This window comes from Ursus americanus, chromosome 6 (assembly GCF_024610735.1).
Source record: "Ursus americanus isolate L20-20 chromosome 6, mUrsAme1.1.p, whole genome shotgun sequence".
Classification (NCBI taxonomy): domain Eukaryota; kingdom Metazoa; phylum Chordata; class Mammalia; order Carnivora; family Ursidae; genus Ursus; species Ursus americanus.
The window spans coordinates 29,227,040-29,253,262 of record NC_142132.1 but is presented as its reverse complement, the minus strand read 5'-3'; the positions used below and the strand labels follow the sequence as shown (position 1 = coordinate 29,253,262).

Genomic DNA, 26,223 nt, shown 5'->3' with positions numbered 1-26,223 from the left:
AGCCTGACTTTCCTGGGCTGGGCCCCTCGTGAGTTCTCCTGGAAAACTGCACATCAGGGCGCTTTCCTCTCTATGATCTGTTTATTTCTTTAGAAAGTGAAGTTAGCTTAATTTCCAGAAAGTTTTTTCTTAAATCTTTAATTTTTGCCATGATTTTTAGAATTTAGATTTACATTTTCATTTAGAAGCAAATCTCCTGGATGCAAGACAGCTTAATAAAAATCCAAATATTAAGTTAATCATCTTATTGTTTCAAAGAATTCTAACATGAGATCAAGCTGTGGGACCAATAAGAGACCGACCCTAAAATACTGTGCATTTGAGGGATCAGTGACAGTAAATAGTCTGACGATTTTCGTCTGGGCCAGCTGAAGCTGGCAGCTGGTGGCTGGGCCACCTCTGTGCCCTCCCCGTGGTCTCTCCTCCGCCACGGGGCTCATGCAGGCTCGGTCGTAGAGTGGCAGCGTTCTGGGAGCAGCAAGACGGAAGTCCCGCTACGCAAGCACTTTGCAAATCTCTGTGTCCCAGTTGCTACTGTCCGCCTGGCTGAAGAGAGTGACATGGCCAAGCCCAGAACGAGAGCGAGAGGACGCTTTCACCGAGAGTCGAGTCAGGGAACAAGCTGTGGTCGTTACTACAACCACTACAATGATGGTTGATGATAATAAATGTTCATTTATTAAGCACCTACTATATACCACGGACTGTGCCCGATGCTTCACCCGTTAGTTTATGTAACCATCACAGCTCTCTGGAGCACTCGCTTCCCCATCGAGGGGTGAGACAGCATCGCTCGGAGACGTGGAGTCACGTGCCCACGCCGTTAGCAGATGTCGAGCACAGCTGGGGAGCTGGGGAGCTGGGGAGCCGGGGAGCCGGCTGGAACCTCCCCTCCGAGAGAAACATGAGCTCATCACAGTGCAAACATGTGCACCTGAATCAAGGCCCCCGTGGAGCGACGCGGCAGGTCCTGACCTAAGCGGGCACCATCTGCCTCTGGCAGACATTAGTCACCAGCAATGACAGCCACTGGTGCCTGCGGTCCTCTAGGCCTCATGACTGGAGATGAGGAGAAAAAAGAGGGACAAGGGAAGCAAGGCGTTCTTTGGGGCCAGTGTCCCAGGGCCGAGGGCCTCAGCACTGGGGGCACCCTAAGGTACCTCTTCTTTCCTACGCGTTTAAGGGCAGGCTTTGCTTTCTGAGGGTTCACTGGTCACCCAAACCTCCACGTGTCCACACACAGAGTTTTCACAGGTTCGAAAGTGCTAAAGGCATGACTTGAGATGGGCCACACACGGCCAAATTCAGATAGTTCTCATCTGACACAAAATCTCAGAAAGCCTCGATGTGGCCTAACGGTAGTGCTCACTGGGCACATGTGTCCGACCGGGGACAGACCAGGGGACAAAGCAGGAGGAGGTCGGGCCATGCCAGTGGAATTCTGCCCTTCCAGCCTGAGAGGCTCTGGCCTTGAAGGCTGTTGGAAGCTTCGTGGGGCCGAGTCAATAGTTTATTATCATCTGAAACAAACAAACAAAAAATGTTTCTAAATGCTGCTTTCCAGTTCAGTGGACAGGAACTCGGAGCACGTGGGAAGAGCGCAGAGCACGACAGCGCAGCCCTGGCCAAGTTCAGTGCAACCTGGGGCTTCGCCTCCAGGTGTCAGAAACCGGAGTCAGGCCCTGACCTTTCAGCTCCCGCTGACTTCCTGAAGGCTAATTACTGCCCAGGGACCAGCATGTCCCTCCGGGTAAGGTCCGGAGGCCCGGACACAGCCCCAGTGACCCCTCTTTCTACACATGGTGTGAGGCAGGAGACAGAGGCCCAACAGGAAAAGGACGTCCAGCCCAACACAGCCCCTGACTCAGAGCCAGCCTGGTGGCCACCTGAACCCACCCCAGCGTGCTCGCACACTCAGTGCCCTCTCCATCCCCCAGTGAAAAGGTCGTTGTCTTGCCTGGTCCCCAGCGTGCCAGCCTGTTTACTCTTCTTCAGAGAGAATATTTCTGGGCCTGTCCTCTTTTCCTTACAAAGTATCCAGGACAAAGCTCCCCTTACAGATCGAGGCAGGATTGTGGGTCCTGCTCTAGTTCCGTCTTCCTCCCCCAGGATAAACAGCTTTACCCTCAGCTCTTATGAATTCCTCCCTTGTTCTTACTTATCTTAGAAGCTATTTTAAATTGGACCTGATGTCTCATGATCTGTGACAAAAGCACCCCTGAAAGTATCCCGTGCCCCTGTAACTCACTGTTAACCGGCTGGCAGGTCAAGGTCTTGGCAGAGACTAGATTCAAACTCAATTCTTGACCTTGATTCTAGGGCTCGTTCCTTTATACTATTCTGCATCCCCCAAGAGGCAGATAGGGGAGAACGAGGGCATGGGGAGTAGAAGGGAGATGGGAGTCATCAACTCTTCTCTGGTTGCAAGTCACAGAGACTGATTCTAGCTACTTTTGGTGGGAAAGGTTTTTCCTGGAGGGCCACCAGATGACTCAGAATCCAGTGGGATGTGGGAGAGCCGGGCTTCGAGAAGGATAAGAGCCTGAGTGATCTAGTATCTGGGCAGGAGAAACTAATTAGTAGCCTCCTTGGGGCGCTGCCCCTGGGATAAACTTGCATTAATAATTTCCCTTTCACTCTGCAATTGTCGAAGTCCCAGGAGAGAGCCTGTTGGGTTATCCTGGGACCTTGTCTGTACCTTGTGTACCAGCGAGATGTGGGCCCCGAGATGGCACACATGAGGGAGAGACATAAAACTCAAAATGCTATTAGCAAATTAAGAAGACGTGGACGCTGCATGCCCAAACAGCAGATGACTACTACACTAGAACATTGTAGGTGTTGGAAGCTAAGATTCTGGCCACCCCAAACCGAGTTAGGGCTGGGGCAGGGCCCTGCAGGTTGAGTCTTACTCATGCCATTGGGATGGCCACTGTCTCCTTCTCTCTAGAAGAGATGGGCTGGGCCCTCACATCCTGCAAACCTGGCTGCTGGGAGGGAGCGTATCTCATTCTTTCCAGAAAACTTACAAGATTCAATGGTAAGGACGAAAACCAGTCAATGGCTTGTAATTGGCTGTGTAGACCACATATTGGAGTGGGCTTTATAGTCAAGCAACCTGCACTGGGAGTCTCAGCACCATTCACCAGCTAGGAGATGCTGGGAAATGCCCACCTACTCTGAGCCTCAGTTTCTTCTGCTCCACAACGGGGATATAATAATGTGCACTCTGTCTCCACCACTGTTGTATCAAATGAACCAAAACTTGGCAGAAGTTTGTAAGCCGTGAGCTATATACAGCTACAAGGAGGCGTTGTTCCACTTTTCATTGTTATCATGAGGCCAGGCTGCTCGGGATAAGTGTCTGGCGCCTGGAACAGCATTGCAAACCACAGCACCTGAGTGGAGGTTTGAGGGTGGCAGGTGGGGGTCTGGAGGACACAATCACTTGGACTTTCAGATTGCTCTCAACTTCGAGCACTGCAAAAGCTGAGGCTCCACTGGATTCTGTCACACACCTCAAGGCCAAATGGCCTGAGCAGGGTCATGGGGGCGGGGCGGGGGGGATAAATTCCACCAGCATTTTTACAGCTCTGATTTAAGCTCCATCTCCTTTCCGGAGAGCCCAACTGCCAGACTCTTCCTGGCAGTTAGGCCTCTGAGGCTGAGCACTAACAAAGAGGGGGGGTTTCCCTCCAAATGTCCCGCCTTTGCCTTCCCGGTGGGCACCGCGCAGGGACGGGACCTGATGAAACGCTCCCTCTGCTATCGCCTGCCTGTGTCTTGTTGGCTGTCCTCCCTACAGCTGTGCTCCACGATGGGCATTTCCATCGTCGCCGCAAATAGCCCACCTCCCTGCGCCGGGAGCACACGAATTCCTCTCTTCGCTCGCATGCCCACTTCAGGCCATCTGCGTGCACTCCAGGGAGCGCACCACCTGACATCTCGATCTTCACAACACCCAGAGCCTCCGGAACCTCTCTGTTGACGCCGTTGATGCCCCGGAGCACGAAACAGAAAGAAATCCCTCTCATCTCTTATTCTAAATGTTACGTATGGGTTCCCGGGACAGAGTCGGCCCCAAATGGGCCTGGTCTGACCTCAGCCCTTTTCCTAATTTCTCACGGTCTTCCTCCTCCTTGGCCCTTAGTGATTCTTCCAGACCGTCTCTTCTTAAAACCTTACTCCCACTCATCTCTTTCTTGCTTGTTTACCTCCAGGTGGCTTTTTGAGGTTGTAGACTCTTACTTTGTGCGATGTCGCCAGCCCCACCACAAGTGCTCAGTACGTGCTGGTGAGGCGAGTGAGTGCCCCCCGAGGCCGCTGGCCCGAGTAGTACCCCAGTACAGCCGCATTCTGGAAAGAGTTCTGTTAACCTCACTTCGGGAACTGGAATCTTGTTTGCCAGAGTCACTTGGGGGACCCTCCAGGACAGATTTATAATTATAAAGGAAAGGTATCCAGTGAGGTTTTTACTGTAGAATTTCTAAAGACAACAAAAGCATTGTTTGAGACTGTCTGAACCTACATTATGGAATGAGAATTATAGACAGTTTACTGTAAAGTAAACTCAAGGATAATTATACACTGCGAACTACAGACACGCAGCGGGCTTCTGCTATTAATTTCCAATCACTCCTCGCCCAGGATTGGTGAAAATCCTCAGCCAAGCCTGGTTAAGCAAGTGTTTCCGTTTTCACCGGGTTTGGATTTATCGGCTCTGTGCCACTGATCCTGTTACTCCAGCTTCTAGGCTATTCCTGCCCCACGCTGGTCCGTCCTGGGAGACTTCCGTCCCTCCCCCAGGGTCCCTCACATCGAGATCTGTGTGCCTGCGGCCTCCTTACGTTTCCTTCTGTTCACGATCCTACACGGTGCACATTTTAAACTAAAAAGGTAGAAGTGGAGAGATCTGGGTAGGGTTCCCAGAATGCCGGCCCTAGAAGAGGCACTAAACAATACTGGGTCCTGGCATGACATGGTTTTCTGTCTCTGGTGCCCCGCTGGTCAGAGCTGTGGCCAGGCGTTGCCAGAGAGAATGTGGTGACCATTTAGTGATTTGGCCGCAAGAAAAGAATGAGGGCCCGATGTGACATATGCCACGTATTTGCCTCCTTGTGGAAAGATAGGGATGTCACATGAGTGAAGGGAGGGCAGGGTTCGAGCTGAAAATATCCCTGGCAGTTCAGGAAGATGGCGACCTGGGGGCAGAAATAGTGTTCGTTTACTCAATATCAATCGATATTCAAAATCGCTTTCAGTCCCGCAAGGCCAGTAGCAAAGTGACAAATAGTAGCATGAGTGCCTGGTCACAAGCTGGCTGGCAGGGAACAGAAGAAGCCTAAATTCAAATGTTGGCCAAAGAGGGGCAACTTGGCTGAGCGTCGGTGGGAGCACAGGAGGCGGAAGACCACCAGCCCCTCCTTCCCTGGACCAGGTGCAGCCAACATGGGCCTCACATTTAGAAGAATCTTGACTCTGAACGGATTTCTGCAGACTCTCTTGCAGCTTTAGCAGAAGGGAAGCTGCCATTCCACGAGGGCAAGTCAAACTGGATGAAGGTGCATTAGAAAAGCAGGTAAATGAAAGTTTATATACCTGATGCAACTATTATGCACCTATTAGATATTATGATTATTATCAATGGAAGGGTTTAGAACTATGTGGGAAAATGCTTGTTATGACTTTAAGTGAAACCACGGTTTTGTAGTTTTTCCCAACTAGGAAAGAAAATGTGCTTCACCGGAAAAAGCCCTCCTTGCTGGAGTAAGAAAGGGTTAACGTGATGTACTTCGTGTCGGTATGTTGTGATAGCTCTTGGTGTTTTCATCTGTCTATCAGGCATCGGAATATTAACAGTATTTGTGCTCAAGAGCTGTGATCGTGGGTGAAATTTTCTTTGGTTAGTTTTCTCACATCATTCCTCCTTGTTTAATGTAGCAATATTAGAAAAGAACTAAAAGGTAATAAAATAAAAGCATGCATCGTTCTACCCTGGATAGATAACATTTTGGTGTTTTCTTTCCAGATATTTTGATATACAGATAGACACGTAAGTACCTTTAGAAATTTATAAAGTTTATAAATTTAGGATCAGACCCTGCATCTGATGACTATTGATAGAGTTACGGGCCTCCCACGGGATGGGGCCGTCCTGGCCCTGGAGCTTACGGGCTTCTAATATCGGAGACAGAGGAGTTAGTATCCCAACCAAGTCTCTATGTTGCTTCTAGAAGAAGACGTTAGACGTAAAGCAAGATAATGTGCAAACTTCTCAGTTTCTGAAGTGGCAGCCTTCCCCACAGCAATCTGATGAGCTCTTTGCTTTTGTCCTAGAAAAAACGGCGAAGGACAGGACGGCTCATCGAATCTCTCACCCTTGCCTAATGGTGTGAGGACAGGAAAATGTCAAGTGGGCATACTGGAAGCATGTGGCCAAGAACAGCACCCTCATGGAGGAGGGGGGATGCCCTCCAGGGTTCCCCCACCTTCCTGGGACCCAGATACAGGCACTGCTGTCATCCACCCTCTCCGCGATGGACATGTGTGCCCACCCAGCGGCGGGCGGGGCCCAAAGCTCGACCACGCTGCCACAGCGGGCAGGAAAGGCCCGAAGAACAGGCTGGTAAGGAACTGCCTCTTCTCTTTCGTTCCCAACCAGCACCACAAACCAGGTGGCTTACAACAACAGAGATTTCTTCTTTCACGGTGTGGAGGCTCAGGGTCTGAAATCCAAGTCTCCACAGGGCCCTGCGCACTCAGAAGCCTCCAGGGGACGAAACTGCCAGGCTTCTTCCCGAGTCTGGTGGCCCCAGGCGTTCCTTGGCATGCGGCAGCACCTGCCTGTGTGTGTGTGTGTGTATGAATTTCCCTCCTTATAAGGACGCCTGTCCTATGGGGCTAGGGCCCACCCTAATGACCTCATCTGAGCCTGATGCGTCTGCAAAGACCCTCTATCCCAGTGAGGTCGCCGTCACTGCTGGGGGGGGGGGGTGGTTAGAACTTCAGCACGTCTTTGTGGAAGGCAACTGAATCAATCCTTCCCCTCTTTCAGATGCATCTGGAGGGACGACGAAATAGGACAGATTAAATATCTACAAATCTTCCTAACGCAGCTCTGTAACATGCAGATCTTTTTGGTATTTCCATGACAATTAGAGCTTTGGAAAAGTCATTTAACTAGTCTGGGCCTTGGTTTTCTCGTGTATTGAAGCAGCGACTTTCAAAGTGCTGGCTGTGCGATCCTGGTAGGAATGAAGTGTCATTGTGCGACTATGAGCTGCCCCCAAAATGCAAATCTGGTCTGTGGTTCCTACAGGTGACTCAGACACATTTCTGGGTCTTTCGTCCTCACGTACAATTCAAGGCTATTCGCAAGTAACCCACAAAAATTTGGTATTCATAAAATTAGTGTGCACACAGTTTGCTAAGGACTCAAACTTGTTTTTCCACCTCTAATTTACATAGGTGGAATTTCTCCGAGTTTTGGAAGGATTCTTTTTACTTGGTTTTTCAACAGTTGTTATGTTGTGGCTTTCAGTTGCTGTGACTCATACTTTTTATTTATAAATTACTATTGGTTTTGTGCCCTCATTATCCATTTTAGGCCGATGACAGGTTTTTGTTTGTCTTGCGTGGGTGTTTTTGGCCTGTAGAATTGTCCACTATCTGGACATTATATAGAAATGAACTGCAGCTCAATACGCAATGGCTCGTCTATCCCTCTTGCTAAGGGACGTATAGACATAACCCCTTGCAGTTTGCTTGAATGGTAGAGTGAGCGGCCATGCCAGTCTGCCCAGGACAGAGGGTTTCGCGGGGATGCAGAACTTTCAGTGCTAAAACCTGGGAAGTCTGGGCAAGCTGGCACGATTGGTCACCCTATTACTTATGGACCCTTCCTTGGTGGTCTGCTTGCCTGCGGATTTGTGTTACTCTAATAACTCTCATCTTACACTCAATGTTAGTAGAATAAAATGAGTAGGGTTATTTTTGAGACCAGAAGGCATTTGTTTATAATCAAGTGGCTAACGTCAGTTTCTTCTCTTTTCAGACAGGCAGGAAGTGAGTCACGAATGTTGCACGTTCAAGTTCAGCACCATGGATTCATCTGGTTCCTCTGTATCCTTCCCCCCTCTCCTTCCCTTAAACCTCACCCCTCTAATTTACCCAACTCAGAAGAGACATGGAATAGGTGGGGTGTTGGGGATCTTTGGCCCAGTCCAAGTAGGTATAGTCAAAAAAGTTTAGGAAGCCCTGTAAACGGTGCATGAAGGTGCCCCCTCCCCGCGGTGGCCAAGGCTACAAGTCCACTTTGACTTGGCCCAAGATTCCAAAGAAATGCAGAGAAAGGATCGCAGCTTCATGAAGCATCATCCCTGGAGGTCCTTACTGAGAATTATCTAAAGGGTAGTTAATTCTCCCCTCCTTAGGGAGATTTGGACATTGATGTAGTCTCCTTTGGATGGTGTCCAATATGGATCCTCTTATTTGGCTCCACTGTTTGGTGGGAAGAGGGGAGGGGCGGAGAGACGCTGCCATTCATTTACGTGTTCATGGTCAGCACGTCCGAACTAGGACGAGGGGCTCTTTGCTTTTGACCTAATGTCATTTAGACTCGCACAACAACTGCATGAAGTGTGACTGACCCTACTTTGTACATCAGGAGCCTGCATGGAGACGTCAGCCCAGCTTGCCCTCTCTTGGCTTAGCTCAAACCCTGGTCTCCCTACCACTTCCGATAGCCTCTGAGGTCCCCCAAACCCACTCGCCTAAACAGCGGTCACTGTCAAACTGTGAAAAGGCAGAACCCTTAAAAAGCCCAAACAAGCCATTGAGAGTTTGACGATTTAAAAAATAAGACCGACACGTTCTCAGCCTGGAATGGAAGCTCCTGATGGGTCCATCTGTAGAACTCATTGCCCCCCATTCACCCCAAGTCCTGGTGACCCCTCCCCCCACTGCTCCGGTTGCATTTAGGGCCCTGCTGACTCATGGGGCATCGTGGCCACAGGAACGGTGGCTGGACCATCAGTGGCAGGCGGCTCACAGCTCATCTTTTCTTTTTTTTTTTCTTTTTAACTTGGAATATCTTTCCTAACACAAACATTTTTCTGCCTTACATTTCTAGAGGAGTTGTCCTTAAAAGTGGGTAGGCGACCGTGTTGTGACCTAGTTTCTGCTCAGCCGTAAGGCTTTTCTGGCTTTTCTGGCAGGGGACAGACACTCAGCATTCCAGACGGGGTTGGTGGTGGGGCTGCTATTTATTTAGTGCTAATCCCACTTATGTGAAGTTAATTTACTCTACTATTATAACTCACCCCGCTTCCTGCCCCGGTGGGCTCCTATAATTTACACCTGACTGCTCCGTGATGCCCCTGCTTCCTGGACTACAGGTTGGGAGCTGGGTCTCGGGATGACTCACATTAGGAGGTCGTTTATACAGAAGAGAGGTTTTCTCATCATAGACTGAGGAGAGTTACTGTAAAAGCAGTGGTGTTGGTTTTATTTTTTTCCTCTTAATAACCAGTTGCCCTTTAGGCCATCCCTTCAAGGAAGTTTGTTCACTATTATTAACCTTCTTCCCAAACCAAATATGGGCTGCTCCAGTGTATACAGTGTGCAGACGAGTTTCTGCCTTCTCCAGGGGAAACCCAGCCCCTGGGTTTCCACCTGCCCCGATCCTCGATGAAACGTAGGTCCGCTGCACAACGCCGAGCAGGTGCTCACGGCAGAAGCGTCCGGGCTGCTCTCAGAATGAAAGGCTCCAGGGGTTGTTACTTTTACAAGGGTTTACAAACATCTCTAACAAAAAAGCAGGGGGATGTTAACCGAAGCTGCCCAAATCCAGGTCCCCCAGCTGGGGTCTCTCTTGCGACAGGGGTGAATAAGGAGCCTTTGGCATTGAGTCTGCTAGTGACAGGACTTTCTACAGAGACCAGGAGAAGCCCCACAGGCTTCTGCTGACACCCCGCACTGAACTCCTGGCCAGGGCACACAGCTGGGTGTGATGGTCTGAAAAACTGGTTCTAGCCTCCTGGAGACAACATCCCATCCTAGCTCCCTCTCTTCTCTGAACAGCTCATCTGAGTGCTTCGGGAGAGAGCCAAGAGAGGGAATGAGGGCAACGCAAAAGCTTGCCCTGGATGGTCTCTGCCAACACTGTGAATGTGGCCATTTAGAGAAGTGAAGGGAATGGCCATCCTCCAACTTGCGTAAAATCCCCAATATCTTTTCAAACGAACTCCACGTTGCTTGTAGAACGAAGCCCACCTTCAGCCAGACATGAAGTTTCCCAGTAGCTTGAGCCTTTGGTCCCTCCTATTTCCCTTCACTGCTTTTCACAAATCCTCTTCCCAGCCAACTGTCTGTTCCTGAACTCATTTACCCAGTTTCTCCAGTGGAAACCCAGCCCACTCTGTCTGCCCATGTTCACCCCCCTGCCTTTGCCACATGGTACCCTGGAGGAAGCAGAATGCCCTCTTCATCCTTTTCAACCCATGAGTCTTTCCCCCATGAAGTGTAGGGCCATCTCACTGTCGCTCGCGTTCCTCTGCTGGAGGAAATACTCCCTGAGCCCGCCGGCTCTCAGGCAGCTGCATCTCCGTCACGTTTCACTGGTGTGCTCTGTGCAGAATCGCATGGCCCCGGAGAGGTTCTGATCCTTTATATGCGTGTCCTTTGGCTCCCCCGCTAGAGCTTAGATGCGCTGAGACTGGGGATCATGGCTTGACATTCACGTGCAGCCCTACAGCTAAATCAGTCAGCAGTTAGTGGGACTTGATTATGATATAACCAGTTGTCCACTAGTTGGATCCAGAGTGTAGCTTCTTGCTCAGAACATGACCTTTGGTGTGAGAAAGACTTCAGTTCAAATCCTGCTTGTGTCAGCTCCCAGCTTTGTGACCTTGCGTAAGCTGTTAAACGTCGTTGGCTCGTTTCCTCGGTTATGAACACACACAGCTGGTGTAGTTGACTCCTGGGTTTGTTGTGGCTTTAAGTGAAGTAATGCACGAGAAATGCATGGTTGGTGCAGTGCCTGACACAGGATCGGGAATCAATAACCAGCAGTGGTTAGTATTTTCTGGGGTTTTTTTTGGGGGGGGGGGTTGGTGCCCAGATCCTTCTGCTACAGCAAGACTCAACAAATTGCAAATTAATGGAGACGTTGTTTTTAGAGGAGGCATCCTAGGGAGAATGTTGACGTGAGCTTGGAAATCTAACAAGGAGAGAAATGAGAGGTTAGTTCAATTCTATTCCTACCAAGTTTTCCGCAGCTCGCAGACGGACTAGTTTTTAGCTGATACTCCAGATATTGCAGAGCTCTTCCCAGAGGCAGGTGAAGATTGACTGTGCCTGACTCTGAAAACCTGTACTTGTCACCTGACCTTGAACGTAACAAACAGCCCCTGAGGAAGGTAGCTCCAATTACAGTCATGGAGTCGCAGGAGCTCATTCAAGGCAGATTGATTTATTGGACCAGAAATACAGCTCAGCAGCCCACACACCAATTCTGTCTTTGGCAAACGGCCCTGCCTGCTTCTTTCTCTCTTGCCCTGACATATTGATCTGTGTGTGTGAGTTGGTGTAGTTTATTGTAGAGGTGTACGTGTGTGTGTGCGTGTGTGTACGTGTGTGTGTGTGTGTGTGTGTGTGCTGCTGTCCCAGAAAAGAAGCTCTTAACTTGGGGGTCCTCTTTCTGAGAGATCTCCAAACCCGAACCAAAGGAGATCTTGCTCCAGTTCTTCATATAGTAGCTTTAATTTCATTCCTTTACTTCAGGTGGGCCCAGAATGTTCCAGACTGCCTCTCATCCTGTCTGAGCACACTGCTTCTCAGTGTGGCAGCATGTCATTTTGTAAGGAAGAAAAAAACCTGATCTTTGTTGTATGCCTTGTGTCACGCAAAATATCATGATCCCCATTGATTGGAAGAAACTGAGACTCAAAAGAGTAAAGAAACTTAGCTCAGGTCAAATGTCACTAGAGTCAGGATCCAAACCCAGGTCTGTCTGACTGTTGAGCTCAGTGATGGCTGACTCCAGGCATAGCCCCACCAAGAGACTTCCATATCCCAGGGTCATTTTAAATGGAAATATTTTGTGATCTAGGGCCACAAATTAAATTTGTATTCTCAGAAACATTTTGTGCCCAGATCTGGCTGGCCTCTCTTGCATCATCTGTTGCTGTGTAACACATTACCGCAAACTTAAAACAATACCCATTTATTAACTCATGGTTTATATAGGTCAGGACTCCCGGCAGGTATAGCTGGATCCTCTGCTTATGGTCTCACGGGGCTGCAATCCAGGCATAGGCCAGGGCTGCACTGTCATCTGGAGACTCAACTGGGGAAGGAGCCATTTCCCTGCTCACACGGCTGTTGGCAGCATTCAGTTCCTTCAGCCTGTAGGACTGAGGGCTTCAGGCTTTTTTGCTGGCTGTTGGCTGTTCTCAGAACCTGGAGGCCACCTCAGTGACTTGCCATGTAGGGCTTCACAACGTGGCCCCTGCTTCCTCACAGCCAGCCGGGGAGAGAGAGCTTCCTGCAAGACGGGCACTGTTATCTTTCATGACACAGTCACATACATCCCATCACCTTTGTCATAGTCTGTTGGTTAGAAGCAAGTCACAGGTCCTGCCCACACTCAAAGGGAGGAGTCACACATGGGGAGGAAGAGCAGGAAGAAGGGGTCGTGGGTAGGGGCACTTTGAGGGTCTGTCCACCACATCCCTCCTGTCCTTTCCCCTCTTTTTTTCCTTTTTACCCTCCTCCTCATTCCCCATCCTAGTCTAGACTCAGAGCTAGGGCTTTGCCAGTAAGTAAGAGCTTTACGGTAATGATGCTAGTAAGTAAAATCATTTTGTGCCAGGCACCAAGCTGTTTTCTTTTTAACTTTCTATTCAGGTATAACATACGGACAGAAAACGGCAACATCCTAAGTGTAGAGCTCCATGAATTTTTTGTAGACTGAACACATGTGTGTAACCATCACACAAATCAAACACCAGAACATTACCAGCACTCCAGAGCCCTCCTCAGTCTCCCTTCCAGTTCCTAACACCCTCAAAGGTGGATCTTTAACAGCAGAGATTACTTTTTACTTGTTTTTTGTTTTTAAAGATTTTATTTATTTATTTGACAGACAGAGAGACAGCCAGCGAGAGAGGGAACACAAGCAGGGGTTGTGGGAGAGGAAGAAGCAGGCTCCCAGCAGAGGAGCCTGATGTGGGGCTCGATCCCAGAACGCCGGGATCACAACCTGAGCTGAAGGCAGACACTAAAAGACTGAGCCACCCAGGCGCCCCTGTATCTGGTTTTCTTGACTCAACACGGTCTTGGGGCACGTGGGTCTAGGTCGTCTCATCGCTGAATAGGAGTCCACAGTACGGATATACCACAACTGACTTGTTCGTTCTACTGTTGATGGGCACGTGGGTAGTTTCCAGTTTGGAGGTATTACAAACAGTGCTGCCAGGAGGGGCTTAGTATGTGTCTTTTGTGAACACACATAAGCATGTCTGCTGGATATGTACCCGGGGCTGGATTGGTGGGGTGCAGGGCATACATATTTTGTGTGTCTTTCGGGACACCTCTGATATTTTCCTTAGGCTACATAACAAGAGGTTGAGTCGCCCACCAAATGGGTTGACTTTTGAATGTTGGTTTTGTGCCTCATCAAATACAAATTTATGCAGGAGAGCATCTGCTTTGCCCACCCTGGCAAGTTTCTGTTACAAGAATCTTCCTCAGTTTTATAAGCAAAACATGGTAGTTTAGTTGTAATTGCATTTCATCGATTCTTGGTGAAGTTAATATTTTTTTCAGATTTGCTGTCCATTTGAGTTTCTCATTTGCATTTTGTGTTCCTTTTTATTTCATGTTTTTCCAATCCCCCACAGAATGCTGCCCTGTGCTCGGGCAAGTCTCATCTGTGCTTTTGCCGTGGACATGATGTCAGTGTCCCACAGAAAACTCAGCATTGTCAAATGCTTTGCAAACAGAACATGTGTCAGAAAAATGCACATTCCCAAGGCCTGCAGGTGGCTCGGCCAGCCACATCTGTCATTCCTCCAACGAGGACGCCCTAATTCCCCCCAGGGCTATAAACCTCACTTCTCACCCGGACGCTGGACACCATCACCCAGGGGCCATCGGAGCAGGAGGGGCTGCCCACGTGACCTAATGACTTAACCAGGTGAGGCTCCTAGGCACTTTGGGTTTTTAGACAACGGTGCCTCGGAGGAAGTGTTCCCTACCGCTCTGGGGGGAACGGGCAACTGTAAATCAGGTAACAGTATGGCACCGACTTATTTATCCTTGTAAAGTTTCACATTCTGAAGTCAACAAGGGACCCATTGCCCGATCCACGGCCAATTTGCAGTCAGCACTTAGGGAAATCCCAATCCCCCTTGCTCGGCCGGGGGGCCTGCCAGGGGCTCGTAGGAGCCAAGGCACCCCATAGTGCCGAGCCCGATCCATCGATCGTATCTTTTGGTCTGGGCCAAATGTCATCTTCCCAGGGACAGGAAGTCACCAAACAGTGGGAAACGTTTCCTCTCTGTGCGAAGAATGCTCTTTCCCTTCTTTCCACTTGTCCTCTGTGCTCCTCCGTGAGGGAATGTGTGGCTGGACAGCGGCTGCACCCAGGCAGACACGCTGGCGAATCCCTCAAGGAGACGTCGACGCAGTTCAAGAGCGGCTTTCAGGCCTGAGGCTGCTGCTGGTTAGCGGTCAAGGCGGAGGCCGAGCTCAGTGCCCCATCACCAGTTATGGCACATCCTTACAAGAGAGCATCGGGCAGCTATGAAAAATATTGTTTTCAATGAATTTTTATGACTGAAAAATGCTCATGACATGAATTAAAACGAAATGAAGATGTAAAACCCACATGCGGATACGGAACATGATCCGAACGATCTAAAAGACTGGAAGTAAATAGTAGCGGTGATTTTCTCCGCAGGCAAGATTGTGTTTGCTTTTTATGTTCTGTCTTATTATGTTTTAAAATTTTCTTACATTCCTACAAGCTTTTGTGACCTTTATTCACCAGCCCACCCCCATCACCGACACTCTGAAGCCCCAGAGCAGAAGAGCTGGGCCCCAGGCTCCGGGGACTGGGCAGGTGCCTGTGTGCCATTCAGTCCTGCTCCTCGTTCGCCAGTGCCGGGAGCGGGGGTGCTGAGACGGGGGACGGAAACCAGGCACCTGACTTCGCAGGGAAGGAAGACCTGTCTGACTAGGGATTTCAGCACTTGCCCTCCACCCCACATGCCTCTCCCTCCCTCCCTTCCTCCCACTCTTCCAAACATTTCCCCCCCTTGGGTGCCCGGGAGGAAGCCAGTGGGGGCTTGAGGGCAAGTGAGAAAAGTGCATCTCGACCAGAAAGAGATCTTCAACAGGCTCAGAGGGTCACTTGTGCCAGAGCCGAATAGGGACCTTAGTGTGGCTGCCCTTCTTCCGGAAAAACCTCCGTGGACTCACAGGTCACTCTGCTCCACTCTCGTCATGCTGCCGCTTGCAGGCGGGTTTCAGGCCTGGGCGCCAGCTTAAACAATGCTGAGGAGCTCCCCTTCTGCAGGACACAGAAACGACAGCAGCACCTTCACCGACAGGCTTAGCAGCCAGACCGCCGCCGCGGACTGAGTGCTGACGGCGCGCCCGATCCTGGACCAAAGCGCGACCTCTTGTCTTGATCTTTAAAGCAGCCCCTTTACAGATGGAAAATCTGAGCTGAGCAAGACTAAGTAATGACATGGCTGTATCTCAGTCTGTAGAAATGTTCCTGGATAGGGGAGGAAACAGATGCCCCGAGAACCTTCTGCCTCCCCGCTGCCGCTGGGGCTCCCTGGACCACAGCAGCCCTGGCTGCTGGAATCGGAGAAGCAGGCCGGGAGAGCCGCGTCACCTATGGGGCGTCTGTATGAATCTTTCTGATGAAGAGCGACGTCCCAATTCACTTGAGAGTAACACGGGTTTCCACCTAAAGGGTTTAGTGATGTGCCAGGTATAGCTCATGGGAGGTAGGAGGTTGAACGTTCTCGAATCAGGAATGTGAGCTCCCAGGTGGCCCTCAGCTGCATCCACTTCGCCCTTACCCTTGACTGCTGTTTCCTGACAGCTGGTTTTGATGGCTTGAGATGCCAAACTTCGTTCGGACCCCTGGCCCCTATGGATGGCTCTGTGGCTCGTCGGGGAATTGGGTCCTTTCTTACAGTTTGCCAGGAATGTGACAGCAGTAGATGAGGCCTCCCCAGGCCAGTCCCCTGGTGTCGCCGGTAGCGGGACCCAGCAGTGAGCAGGGGCGCTTGCACTGAAGTCTTATGCGGTCACGTGGACTGTTTGGAGCCGAGGTGAGAAGACTGAGTCTCCCGGACAAGCTTACCCCACCTGTTATCACATAGTCCCGTGCACTGACGAACACATAGAGAAAGCTAACCTAGGGAACAAATGCAAATACCTACTAATACATAGAAAAGATACAGAAAAAACCCACAAACTATGTAAAACACTCATTTTAATAAAACAACACCAGTTCATCTAGGAAGTCTGGGGTGCAAGGCTCACAAGTGTCAAACATAACCTGTACGTGGCTTGAGCATGAGGGCTTGTCGGCCCCCGGCCATATCCTGGGACGCTGACCCAATAGGGGCTTAAAATCTCAAGGTCAGAGTTGGTTCAGGTCACATGCTCTTGAGGTCTCTGAAGACAACATGGGCTGCATTGCGTCCAGCGGCTCCCATGACGCCTCCTCCTGGAAGGCAATCACCCAGGAGGAACTAAGCTGTGCTCACAACCCTCCCCAGGGAGCAGGCCGGGCCAGGGCTTGCAGGGAAGCTGAGCGGGGGTCCCTGGGGGCCGGTGCTCGGACTGCGGGCATCAGAAGCCCCCAGGACGACTATTAGGACGGATTCTGGGCTCGCCTCCCGTCCTCTTCCACCGTCCTCTTCCACCAGAGCTCTGAGCAGGGGGCCCAGCGTGCAGTCCAAGCAAGTGCCCCCCTCAGTCTGGAGGTCAGGGTGCTGGGTGGCGAAACTGGGGAGACTCAGGGTGTGAGAGGGAAGCTGTGGGAGTACAGACCTCTCTGGGACGTGTCCAGAGCCAATGGCAGCCTTGGCCAGGTCAGTCAGGCTTGGAGTAGAGGCCGGGAAGATTTTTTTTTTTAAAGATTTATTTATTTATTTATTTATTTATTTATTTATTTATTTATTTATTTATTTATATTTGACAGAGAGAGACAGCCAGTGAGAGAGGGAACACAAGCAGGGGGAGTGGGAGAGGAAGAAGCAGGCTCCTAGTGGAGGAGCCTGATGTGGGGCTCAATCCCGGAACGCCGGGATCACGTCCTGAGCCAAAGGCAGGCGCTTAACGACTGAGCCACCCAGGCGCCCCCGGGGAAGAATTTTTAATTGAGAAACCCAACATTACCAACCTGTAGGGGTCTAAACTCTGGAGGGGGGATTCAGGGACATGGGTCTCTCTCAGCCCAAAGCTGGCATTTGGAGGGCCATCTCTGCGACCCAGTCTCAGACCTTTCAAGGAGGAGGTGTGAGCTACCCCAAGGGTGGAGGGTATGGCCAGCTGGCAGAGGCACCCGCTGCGCCTCTCCTGAGAAGCCTGAGTATGGGGGACGGCTTGTTCTCGTGGGAGGTCCCTGCTCGCCCCCCTCTCCCCCTGCCTCCCACACTGCTGATCCCAGCAGCACAGGGAAGGGGCCCAGGGGCACTCACCGGGGTGGGCGCCGCTTCCACAGAGATACAGGCCCTGGAGGGGACAGCGGTAGCTGGAGTGCAGGGGCGTGGGGCGGGCAAAGTAGAGCTGGTCCAGGGTCATGGCGCAGTGGAAGATGTTCTGCGGGAGGCAGGGCCGTGGCGGTTAACATAGGAGTGTTCGCGGCTTCACCGCCTTTGCGCATTTCTCCCTCTCCTCCCCTCCCAGGAAGGTTCTTCTCCTTCCAGCATGTTTTCTTGGATTCTTATGAAGCAGAAAGAGGAGGGAAAGAGAGAGAACAGGTGCATGTCCTCGGGCTGGGGATGGAGTTTTCCAGAGCACTTTTCAGGACGAAATAAAGGTGAGGAGCACCTTCAGGGTAGGAGGGAACTGAAAGGGGAAAGAAGAGGGAGATTTTATGGGTTTTGCTGAGGACTATAAATCCTCCTGTGTTTGAAAAATGGAGGATTCGACTTATTTTGGCAGCCTTGGCCATGACACCCGCTTGAGCCTGGGGCCCTGGGGGTTCATATCCCAGCAGAGTCACCGTAGATGGCAGGCAAGGGGCAACGGACTCGAGCTCAGTTCTGGTCCCCTGGCCTGGGTCCGAGCAGCCAGGAAATGGGGAGCAAGTGCCAGGGGGAAGTTCAGATTCACGGGACAGGTCTAGACAAGAAGACTGACACCTGCCGGACGTCACCACAGAGATGGCCCTCTGGCTAACCCTCTCAGCGTGTCCCAAGCTGAGCTTGTCCTGCCCTGCCTAGTCTGCTCTCTCCCACCTTCCCCACCTTGGTGGTGGCATCCCCTTCCCTGCCTGGGCCTCCAGGCAGACCCTTCCTGTCACTCCGGCCAGACCTCTGTAAGCACACTGTACCGAGACTTCTCAGTTCTGCCGGCCCTACGCCTCCCCTCTCCCTCCGCTCCGCTCCCTCCCCACTGCCTGGTCCACTATTTCCAGACCAGCGCTGTCCGATACAAACACAACATGAGCCACGTATGCAATTCTTATTTTCTAGGAACCACATTACAATTTAAAAAGAAACCGGTGAAATGAATGTCAACAATATATTTTATTTAACCTAATAGACACAAAACATGATCATTTCAACATGTGATTGATATAAAAATTATTAATGAGATGTGTTACATTTTTTTCATCCTAAGCCTCTGGAGACTGGTGCACGTGCAGCCTGCCTCCGTTTGGCCTCGCCCCACGGAAGCCACCAGGAGCCCCATGAAGCTGGTGGCTGTCGTATGGACCTGGCCTCCTAGCTGGTCCCTCTGCCCCCAGTCTCCACGGGGTTTTGATAAATCAGAGGCAAATCCAAAGCCTTAAGATGGGAGCTCCCTCTGAAGAAAGGCGGATGGGAGAGGTGGCCATGGATGTCCAGATAGGGGGGCCACTGTCCTGGTGACATGCTCAGCAGGCACCGTCTCTCCTGTCTGATCTCCTCACTTCTCCGCACTCCCTGGGACGGACCATTTCTCTGTCCCCTTCCACTGTGGTCTCTGCACCATCCTCCCTTCCCGATACAGGCTGGGTGTGGAGGGACAAGGGAAAGCCGAGCGGGCATGCCAGGGGTGGGGGTGCAGGGAGAAGAATGTGATGAAGGACCCCCAGTCTTATACTCACCCCTCCAGGAAGCCCGAAGATTCTCTCCAAATCAGGTGGCGTGAGGATGTCCCTGCCCACCACGGAGCCCTTGAAGCCAGGGGCATAGGCCTCGATGCAGTCGAACACTGGGTACCAAAGAGCAGAGAATAAGATGGTGTGAGGAGGATGAAGAGAAGGTGCTAGGATTCCACAACTTGGCAACTTCATGAAAATTCATTAAACTACACACTTAAAATGGGTTTATCATATGCAAATCATATCTCAATAAGCAAAAAATAAAAACAGTCCATGGACAAGTAAATAATTCATTACAAAGGCCTGTGGGTCTACCCTGTTCACCCCAACCCTGACCACAAAGTTACTTGTCTCCCATGAATATGCAAAGCTTTCTCGCCTCCTTGCTTTGCTCAAGTTGTTTCTTTGCTTGGAATGCCCACTGCTGTCTGGCCAACTCCTATTCATCCTTTACAACCCAGCTCAAATGTCCCTTCCTTTGGAAAGCTCTCCGTGTCTCTCTGGCAAACAGCTTCCTCCTTCGGTTCACATAGTACGTTGTATTGTGAGATTGGTTTCCCCCAAACCGCGATTGGACTGTGAGCAACTTAAGGACAGGAACTGTGTCTTCTAGGCTTTCTTAGCCCAGTGTCTGGCCCCAGCAGGCATTCACTGTGCTGACTTAGGTTCCGTTGGGTGCTTTTCTCCCTCTGGGACAGGACTTCACAGCTGTTAATCCTGAATGGGGCAATCAGCAGGGGAGGGGTCCCGGCTATCACTGTGGAGACAGGACAGTCTGCCGGCTTTACCTCTGTCTGCATATGCGTTTCTCTCCTGCTCGTCCCACACCTTGCCCCCAGCCAGCGTGTAGGGCGTGTACTGAGTGAAGAGCGAGACCACATGGCAGCCGGGGGGAGCCAGGGTGGGGTCCATCGAGGAAGGGATGCAGAGTTCAATCATAGGCCTGCCGCAGAGGGGAGGAGAGAGGGTCAGGTGTGAAGAACAGCGGCTGCCCCGAGGGAAGGGGCCGGGAGCGGCTCTGAGGGGACAGCGACAAAAGGAAGGAAGGCCTGGGGTGAGACGATGTGGTGCCTGTGGGGCCGTGGCCGGGTGCTCTCCTGCGTGGGCTGCGTACCCCCGGGTCGATCCAGACCACCCAGGGAGCTCCCAGCCCCTGAGGCACCCCCCCAGCCGCCACCGCCCGGGGTCTCAGGTCCCACTCAGCCTCCCTGACCTGCGTGCCTGCCCCCACCTGCCTCCACCACAGCCCACACTCTGGCGGGTCTCAAACCTCTCCAGGCCCAGCAGACAGCAAGCCCGAGGGAAGGGGCCAGGCCCACAGCAGCAGGTGCTCGCATGGCCAGATTTCAACCCAGGTTACCCCTCTCTGCCCACCTTTCCCTGACTAGCCTGTGCCGACCAGAGCTGCTGGGGCTGCGGCCACTCAACAGAACCCCGACCTGTTTCCAGCCCCGCCCCTGCTCACAATGCCCTGTCTGTTTGGAGCACATTTTGCCCTCTAATCTCCAAATCGGACCACCTTCGAGGCCACGGGAAATGCCCTTTCAGCCTGCATCCCTCACTTGCCATGTATCCTCTGAACCTGCATGGCCACCAGGCATCTCTAAAGCAACTTGTCCAAACCCGAATGCCTAAAGCCTGCTCCTCCCCCCCATACCAGGCTCCCCTTGTTTATAAAGACAAACACCATCTTCCGGTGGCACCTCTTTTGCTCGCAACCTACTTCCTCTCCAGCAGCAAACGCTGCCGACTTCACCTTCAAATATTCAGTGTCTGGCCACTTCTCATCACTTCCACCGTCCCCACCCTGGGCCAGACCACCGACTCCTGTCCTTTGGACTCTGCAATAGTAACCAACTGCAACAGATGCCTTTTTTCCTCCAAACAGTGGCCAGAGTGGTCTTTCCAAAATGGAAATCAGGCTCAGCACAAACTTTCCAGGAGTAAAAGCCAGGAGTGGCTAACAAGGCCCAGCTGCAGCTCTAGGACCCTCCCCCTTCCCCTTGCTCCCAGGTTCTCTTTCTCCAGCCTCTCTGGCTACATCCCTGTGCCTCCAACACAGCAGTCCACTCCTGCCCCAGGGCCTTTGCACGTGACTTGTCCTCTGCCTGGATATTCTTCCTCAGATATTTATAAGACTTTTATTCTCATTTCCTTTGGGTCTCAGCTCAAACGCCATGCTGTCAGAGATGCCTTTCTTTCCTGACCACCTCGTGAAGACTAGCGAACCATCTGTTCCTCTGATCTATTTTTCTCCATACTATCCATGCATGTTTGTTGATTGCCTTGCCTTCCACCAAAGAAGGTCAGTGAACCGAGGGCAGAGGCCATGTTGACTTTGCTTGCTGCTCTGTGCCCAGGTCCCTGGACTGAGCCTGATACAGAGTAGGGGCTCCAAAATAGTTATGAACGAATAAATGGACATTGCCTTCTAGCCTTCTCCCAGGGCGCACATCCTCCTTACGTCATGCTATAAATATCTGTGTGCCTGCCCTGATAAGCTTTGTGTCTGTTGCAGGCCCCTGCCTGACCCCCAACTCCCCTAACCCATACTCACTACAGAGTCCCACACAGGACAGGTTTTCAACAAGCTTTGGCGGACAGCTGACAGTACAGAAAGATACTCCTGTAACATCCCTGCCTGTTCCCGGGAGGATGGAGATACCGGGAGGTAGGAATGCTTCCACAAGTTTTGCATGAAGGCGGCTTGTCAGAGACAAGAGAATACAAAGCAGGGGGATCGGATGAGCGCGTGCCCTCTGATGGGCTGTGAGTCAGAGAGACCCCTTCTCTCCTAGAAAGCATTTTCTCCAATTCTTCCCAAATACCAGCGCTGTTCTCCCTGCCATCCTTTGCCCCACAGCTAATCTGTGACGCTTGGCTGCACGGCGTCCTACTCTTTACTCCTCACCTGCCCTGGCCACTGATTTGTCGCCTGGGATGTACTTCCTATCCTTAGAACTTAGGTGTGGATTTCGGCAGATCTGAAGACCCTCTGACTGTTAAACACCAGAAGTAAGAGGCAATCCTCGCTGCGTCTGGACAGGCACCTCCGCCCCACGTGCCCATGCGTGTAAGAGTGTCCCAGGGGACACAAAGCCCAGGGCCCACCCACCTGTGGGAAGGCAGGCCCTCCATGGCATCCTCGAAGGCCTGGTGGAGGAGGAGTGTGTCTTCACAGTTCAGGTGGATGGAGCACTGGTGATGGGGCAGTGGCTGGCCTCCGGGAGCATTGGGGGCCGCCAGGAAATCAGGCAGCCTGTCGACAGCCACTGAGGGACCAAAGAGGAGGGTGAGGGCCCAAAGGCCTGTGTTCTTGACCACCAGGATCCTCCTTATCTACCCATCACCCCGGTCACCCAAGCGGTGGATTGGAAAAAAAAAGTATGGGGGGGCAGGGTGGAGGTGAGGGACTAGAGATGATGATAAGTTTTTCCCACACCGGGAGATTTCTCACCCTGATAATGTCAAAAGAGACAGCTCTGCAGTCTGCAGACCTCTTACCGTTGATCTTGGTAGCAGGTGACTTGGTGTCCAGCTGGGAGATTTTCTCCACGAACTCCTTAGGAAGCCATTCCTGGAAGAAGGTTCCATGAAAAGGCCTGGGGATGGCTGAGGCCCTAAGGGGGCTGCCTTCTTCCTTTGCTCAGGGTGGTCCCCCAACCTCCACTGCCAGAAATCCTTTCCATCTTTCAGAGCTCAGCCAAAGCACCTCCTCTGTGAAGCTCTCCTGGATCCCCCGCCCCAGCTCATCACTAACCACTTCTTCCTCTGAACTCCCAGAGCGAATGTAAATGGCCCACACCAACTCCTACTTTGGATATGGCCAATGGGCTGAAAGCCCCTTTTCTCCTCTGGTCTGTAAGCTCTTGGAAGTCTTGATTATCTCAGAATTGTCTAAGCAAGATGCTTTTGAACTGATGTTTGTTGAATTTTCTTAGTGGAATCACTCAGAAAAAGTGGTGCCTTGTCTCCCCAAGTAGTCCCAAGAATGGCTGGGAGTTCATACTCATAAACGTATTATCATAGGTTTTGGTGACAGGGAAGGTGCGATCGGTTACAAAAATTGCCCCCAATCCTCACCCCTCCCTGTATCCGCACACCTTTGTAACATCTTCCCACTGTGACTCTGGGTTTGGGACAAGGTGACCATTAGTAACTAGGACGCAAACAGAATCCTGAAAACCACCTGCATGAGCGAGTTTGCTCACTTTTGCCCTCGGCCAGACCCTGAGAAATGCCTGGACTTATCATACTGGAGAATGAAAGACACACAGAGCGGAGCTAGTCAACCCGGTCATTCCAGCAGAAACTGTCTCGGACTTGGCACAGCCAGCCAGCCTGGGCACAGGAGCGAGGCCAGCAAGGTGAGCGGGGCCCACTGGTTGACCCACAGCTGACGGCAGGTGCGTGAGCAAGCCCAGAGCAGCCGAGCTCAGCCAAGTTCAACTGAACTCTCCGGTTCTGCGTGCTACGTCAGTATTTCTTATTAAAGGCCCAGAAGCTGTGTGGTTGTTTCACGCAGCTCTGATAACGGCCACAGGCAACCGACACAGACAGTGGAGTCGGAGTTGGTTAGAGCAGCGCGTCAGGGCGGGAGGCTAACTCCGGATGGGAAGTCGGACCCGGTTCTAGCTCTGGTTCTGCCAATTGCCAGCTGCATGGCCTAGGTCACCTCATGCCCCTGGACCCTTCTCCTCACGTGTGAGGCTTCTTCCCTGCTTGCTCCCTGCCTGTTGGGTGGGGGATAGAAGGACTGGCTTCCCCCAGTGCGGAGACCTGGCACTTGCGTCTCCCGTCCTCATGCGGTCCCCGTGCCCTGGACCAACACCCCCCGCGGACATCCTGTGCCCGGCCCCCAGGCCTCACCTGTGGGGTCAGCTTCAGGAAGGTGGCCTGCGGGGACGCGTTGGACAGCACCACTTTGCTCCTCACCTCCGAGCCGTCTTGCAGCACGACTCCTTGGATGCGCCCTTTGTTGCTCACCAGCACTGCAGCCACCGTCTAGAGCCCCCAGAGGCAGGCCCCGGAAACCCCCCAGGAAGGAAAACACAGGTTGGAGCTTGGGGGGTTTCCAGTCTGCTGCTCGTGGATGCTCACAGCTTCCCCATCTGGACCCACGCCGGCCCTGCGGCAGTCCACCCGCTCCAACGCAAAGGCTCAGCTCTAATGGGGCTTAGGGGCCAGAGCCTTCAAAGGGGGTGGTCAGGAGAACAGGACCTGGTTGACAGCTGCTCAGCCATTAACAGGCTGCGTAAACTTGCCCCTTGATTCCAAAGCCCCACTTCGTGCATCAGTAAAATGAAGAAGCTTCCGAATAGGACATTTTATTCTATACTGGGAGCCTTGCAAATAATCAGGGTCGGGGGGGCATTCACCTTTTCAGTGAAGACGCTTGCTCCGTGTGCGGTCGCTGAGCTTGAGATGGCATCAGAGAGGGCACCCATGCCCCCCTGGACATAGCCCCAGGCCCCCTGCACCCCCTCCAGGCCCCCCATCACGTGATGTAGCAGCACATACCTGAGGACAGACGGTTGGGGTCAGTGGTTGGAGGCGCAGTTTAAACTCCCCAGAGCTCTAGGTGCAAACAGTCCTTTCTTCCTGGTACCTTCAGCCCCTCCCTGCCCCCTGCTGCCTTTCCCATCAGCCTTGAAACAGGCTCCGGGCTCCCTACGGGCCTTTTGCCTCGAGCCTATGTTCTCTCCCCACGCGACCGTGTCTATGGGCGGAGCTTTAGCACCGACCACGCGGCGGTGCCGAGCGCCCGCTACCCCGGACGGACGTTCCCACTTCAGTGGGGCTTTTTGGCCGGCAGCTGAAACCCATCTCTTCCCCATCCCCAGCCTGTTTTTCCTTCATTGTCCCCATCCTGGTGACGGCAGCTTCCGTTTCCCGCAGAACGCTGGGGGCCAGTCGTGACTCGCACCCGTGCCTCACCGCCTCCGTGCAGTCAGGCGCCATCAACCCTGCCTCCCAAAGAACTTTCCAGTTCCCGCTCCCTGAGGCCTCTTCCCTGGTGCAGGCCTCTCCTTTCTTCCTGCAGCTCCTGCAGTCGTGTCTTTCTAGTTGGATCACCTTCTCCCACGCTTTCTTCCCTGCAGACCTGGAGCCCCACCGCAACCCCCAGCCAAGTCCTGTCGCTTCTCTCCTCCGATGCCTTCGCTGGCTCAGCACTGCTCTCGGGGCCATGGCCAGGCTCTGAACAGGCCTCCAAGGGCTCCAGCCGCATCCCTCACCACGCTCCCCCTTGCAGCCTGCACTCCCGCCAAAGCAAACCTCCACAGGGTCCCTGCTCAGCCCCCAGCGTTTGCACGGGCTGGTCTGGCAGCCTAGAAGCCCCTTCCTCCCTCGTGTCTGTTTAGCTAATTCCTCCTGTCCTGAGAGTCTCCGATTAAACGTCTCTTCCTCAGGGAGGCCTCCTCTGACCCTGGACACGTTGCTTCCCTGCTCCGCCCCAATCCTAACCCTCACAGAACTCCACGACCGTCACTTGCTCTACCCCTCCTATGAGGATCTCAGCACCTGGCACAGGTCAGGCTCCGTCACTACTCACTGGAGGGATTAACGAAGAAACAAATCACTTAGAGGCGCACTTCACACGTGGGCCGTAGACGCGCCTCCCGGCGAGCCACAGAGAAGAGGACAGGAGGCCCCCGTGGGAGATCCAAATTGGCTGGTGGATCACAGAGCTGGCCAACGAAGGGTGACCGCTGCCAACCCCCCTTTCCATGGCCCTCTGGGGAATTTGGAGCTGGCTTATGAGTGCTGAAAAGCCACGTCCAAGGGTGGTTCTCATCCTTTGAGAGAAAAGCCACGTTGACAGCTTCTAGCTACATCTTCTGATGCGCTGGAAATGGCCCAACACTTGGCGGCATCCTCTG

General features: G+C 52.4%; 2 protein-coding genes across 6 annotated transcripts in view; one reads left to right on the top strand and one right to left on the bottom strand.

Annotated features, from left to right (window-relative positions):
• The window catches only part of R3HCC1L (R3H domain and coiled-coil containing 1 like), a 193,701-nt gene extending 187,087 nt beyond the window's left edge, over positions 1-6,614 (top strand). The window contains exon 9 of the transcript XR_015724761.1: positions 6,337-6,614. The gene's annotated coding sequence lies outside the window, so the exon portion shown is untranslated. The remainder of the gene's footprint in view (positions 1-6,336) is intronic.
• A 5,590-nt stretch (positions 6,615-12,204) lies between these two features.
• The window catches only part of PYROXD2 (pyridine nucleotide-disulphide oxidoreductase domain 2), a 30,916-nt gene continuing 16,897 nt past the window's right edge, over positions 12,205-26,223 (bottom strand). The window contains exons 9-16 of one of the 5 annotated variants that reach the window (XM_045784645.2): positions 24,721-24,862; positions 24,212-24,346; positions 22,847-22,919; positions 22,458-22,614; positions 20,131-20,285; positions 19,346-19,452; positions 17,730-17,850; positions 12,205-16,438 (exon numbers count right to left, since the gene is read on the bottom strand). In XM_045784645.2, the coding sequence (XP_045640601.2) occupies positions 16,434-16,438; positions 17,730-17,850; positions 19,346-19,452; positions 20,131-20,285; positions 22,458-22,614; positions 22,847-22,919; positions 24,212-24,346; positions 24,721-24,862 (895 nt within the window). In that variant the 3' untranslated portion in view covers positions 12,205-16,433. Of the gene's footprint in view, positions 16,439-16,496; positions 16,754-17,729; positions 17,851-17,872; positions 18,100-18,769; positions 19,250-19,345; positions 19,453-20,130; positions 20,286-22,457; positions 22,615-22,846; positions 22,920-24,211; positions 24,347-24,720; positions 24,863-26,223 lie in introns of those variants that run through there. The other 4 variants (XM_045784639.2, XM_087862821.1, XM_045784631.2 and 1 more) reach the window with 4 other exon arrangements.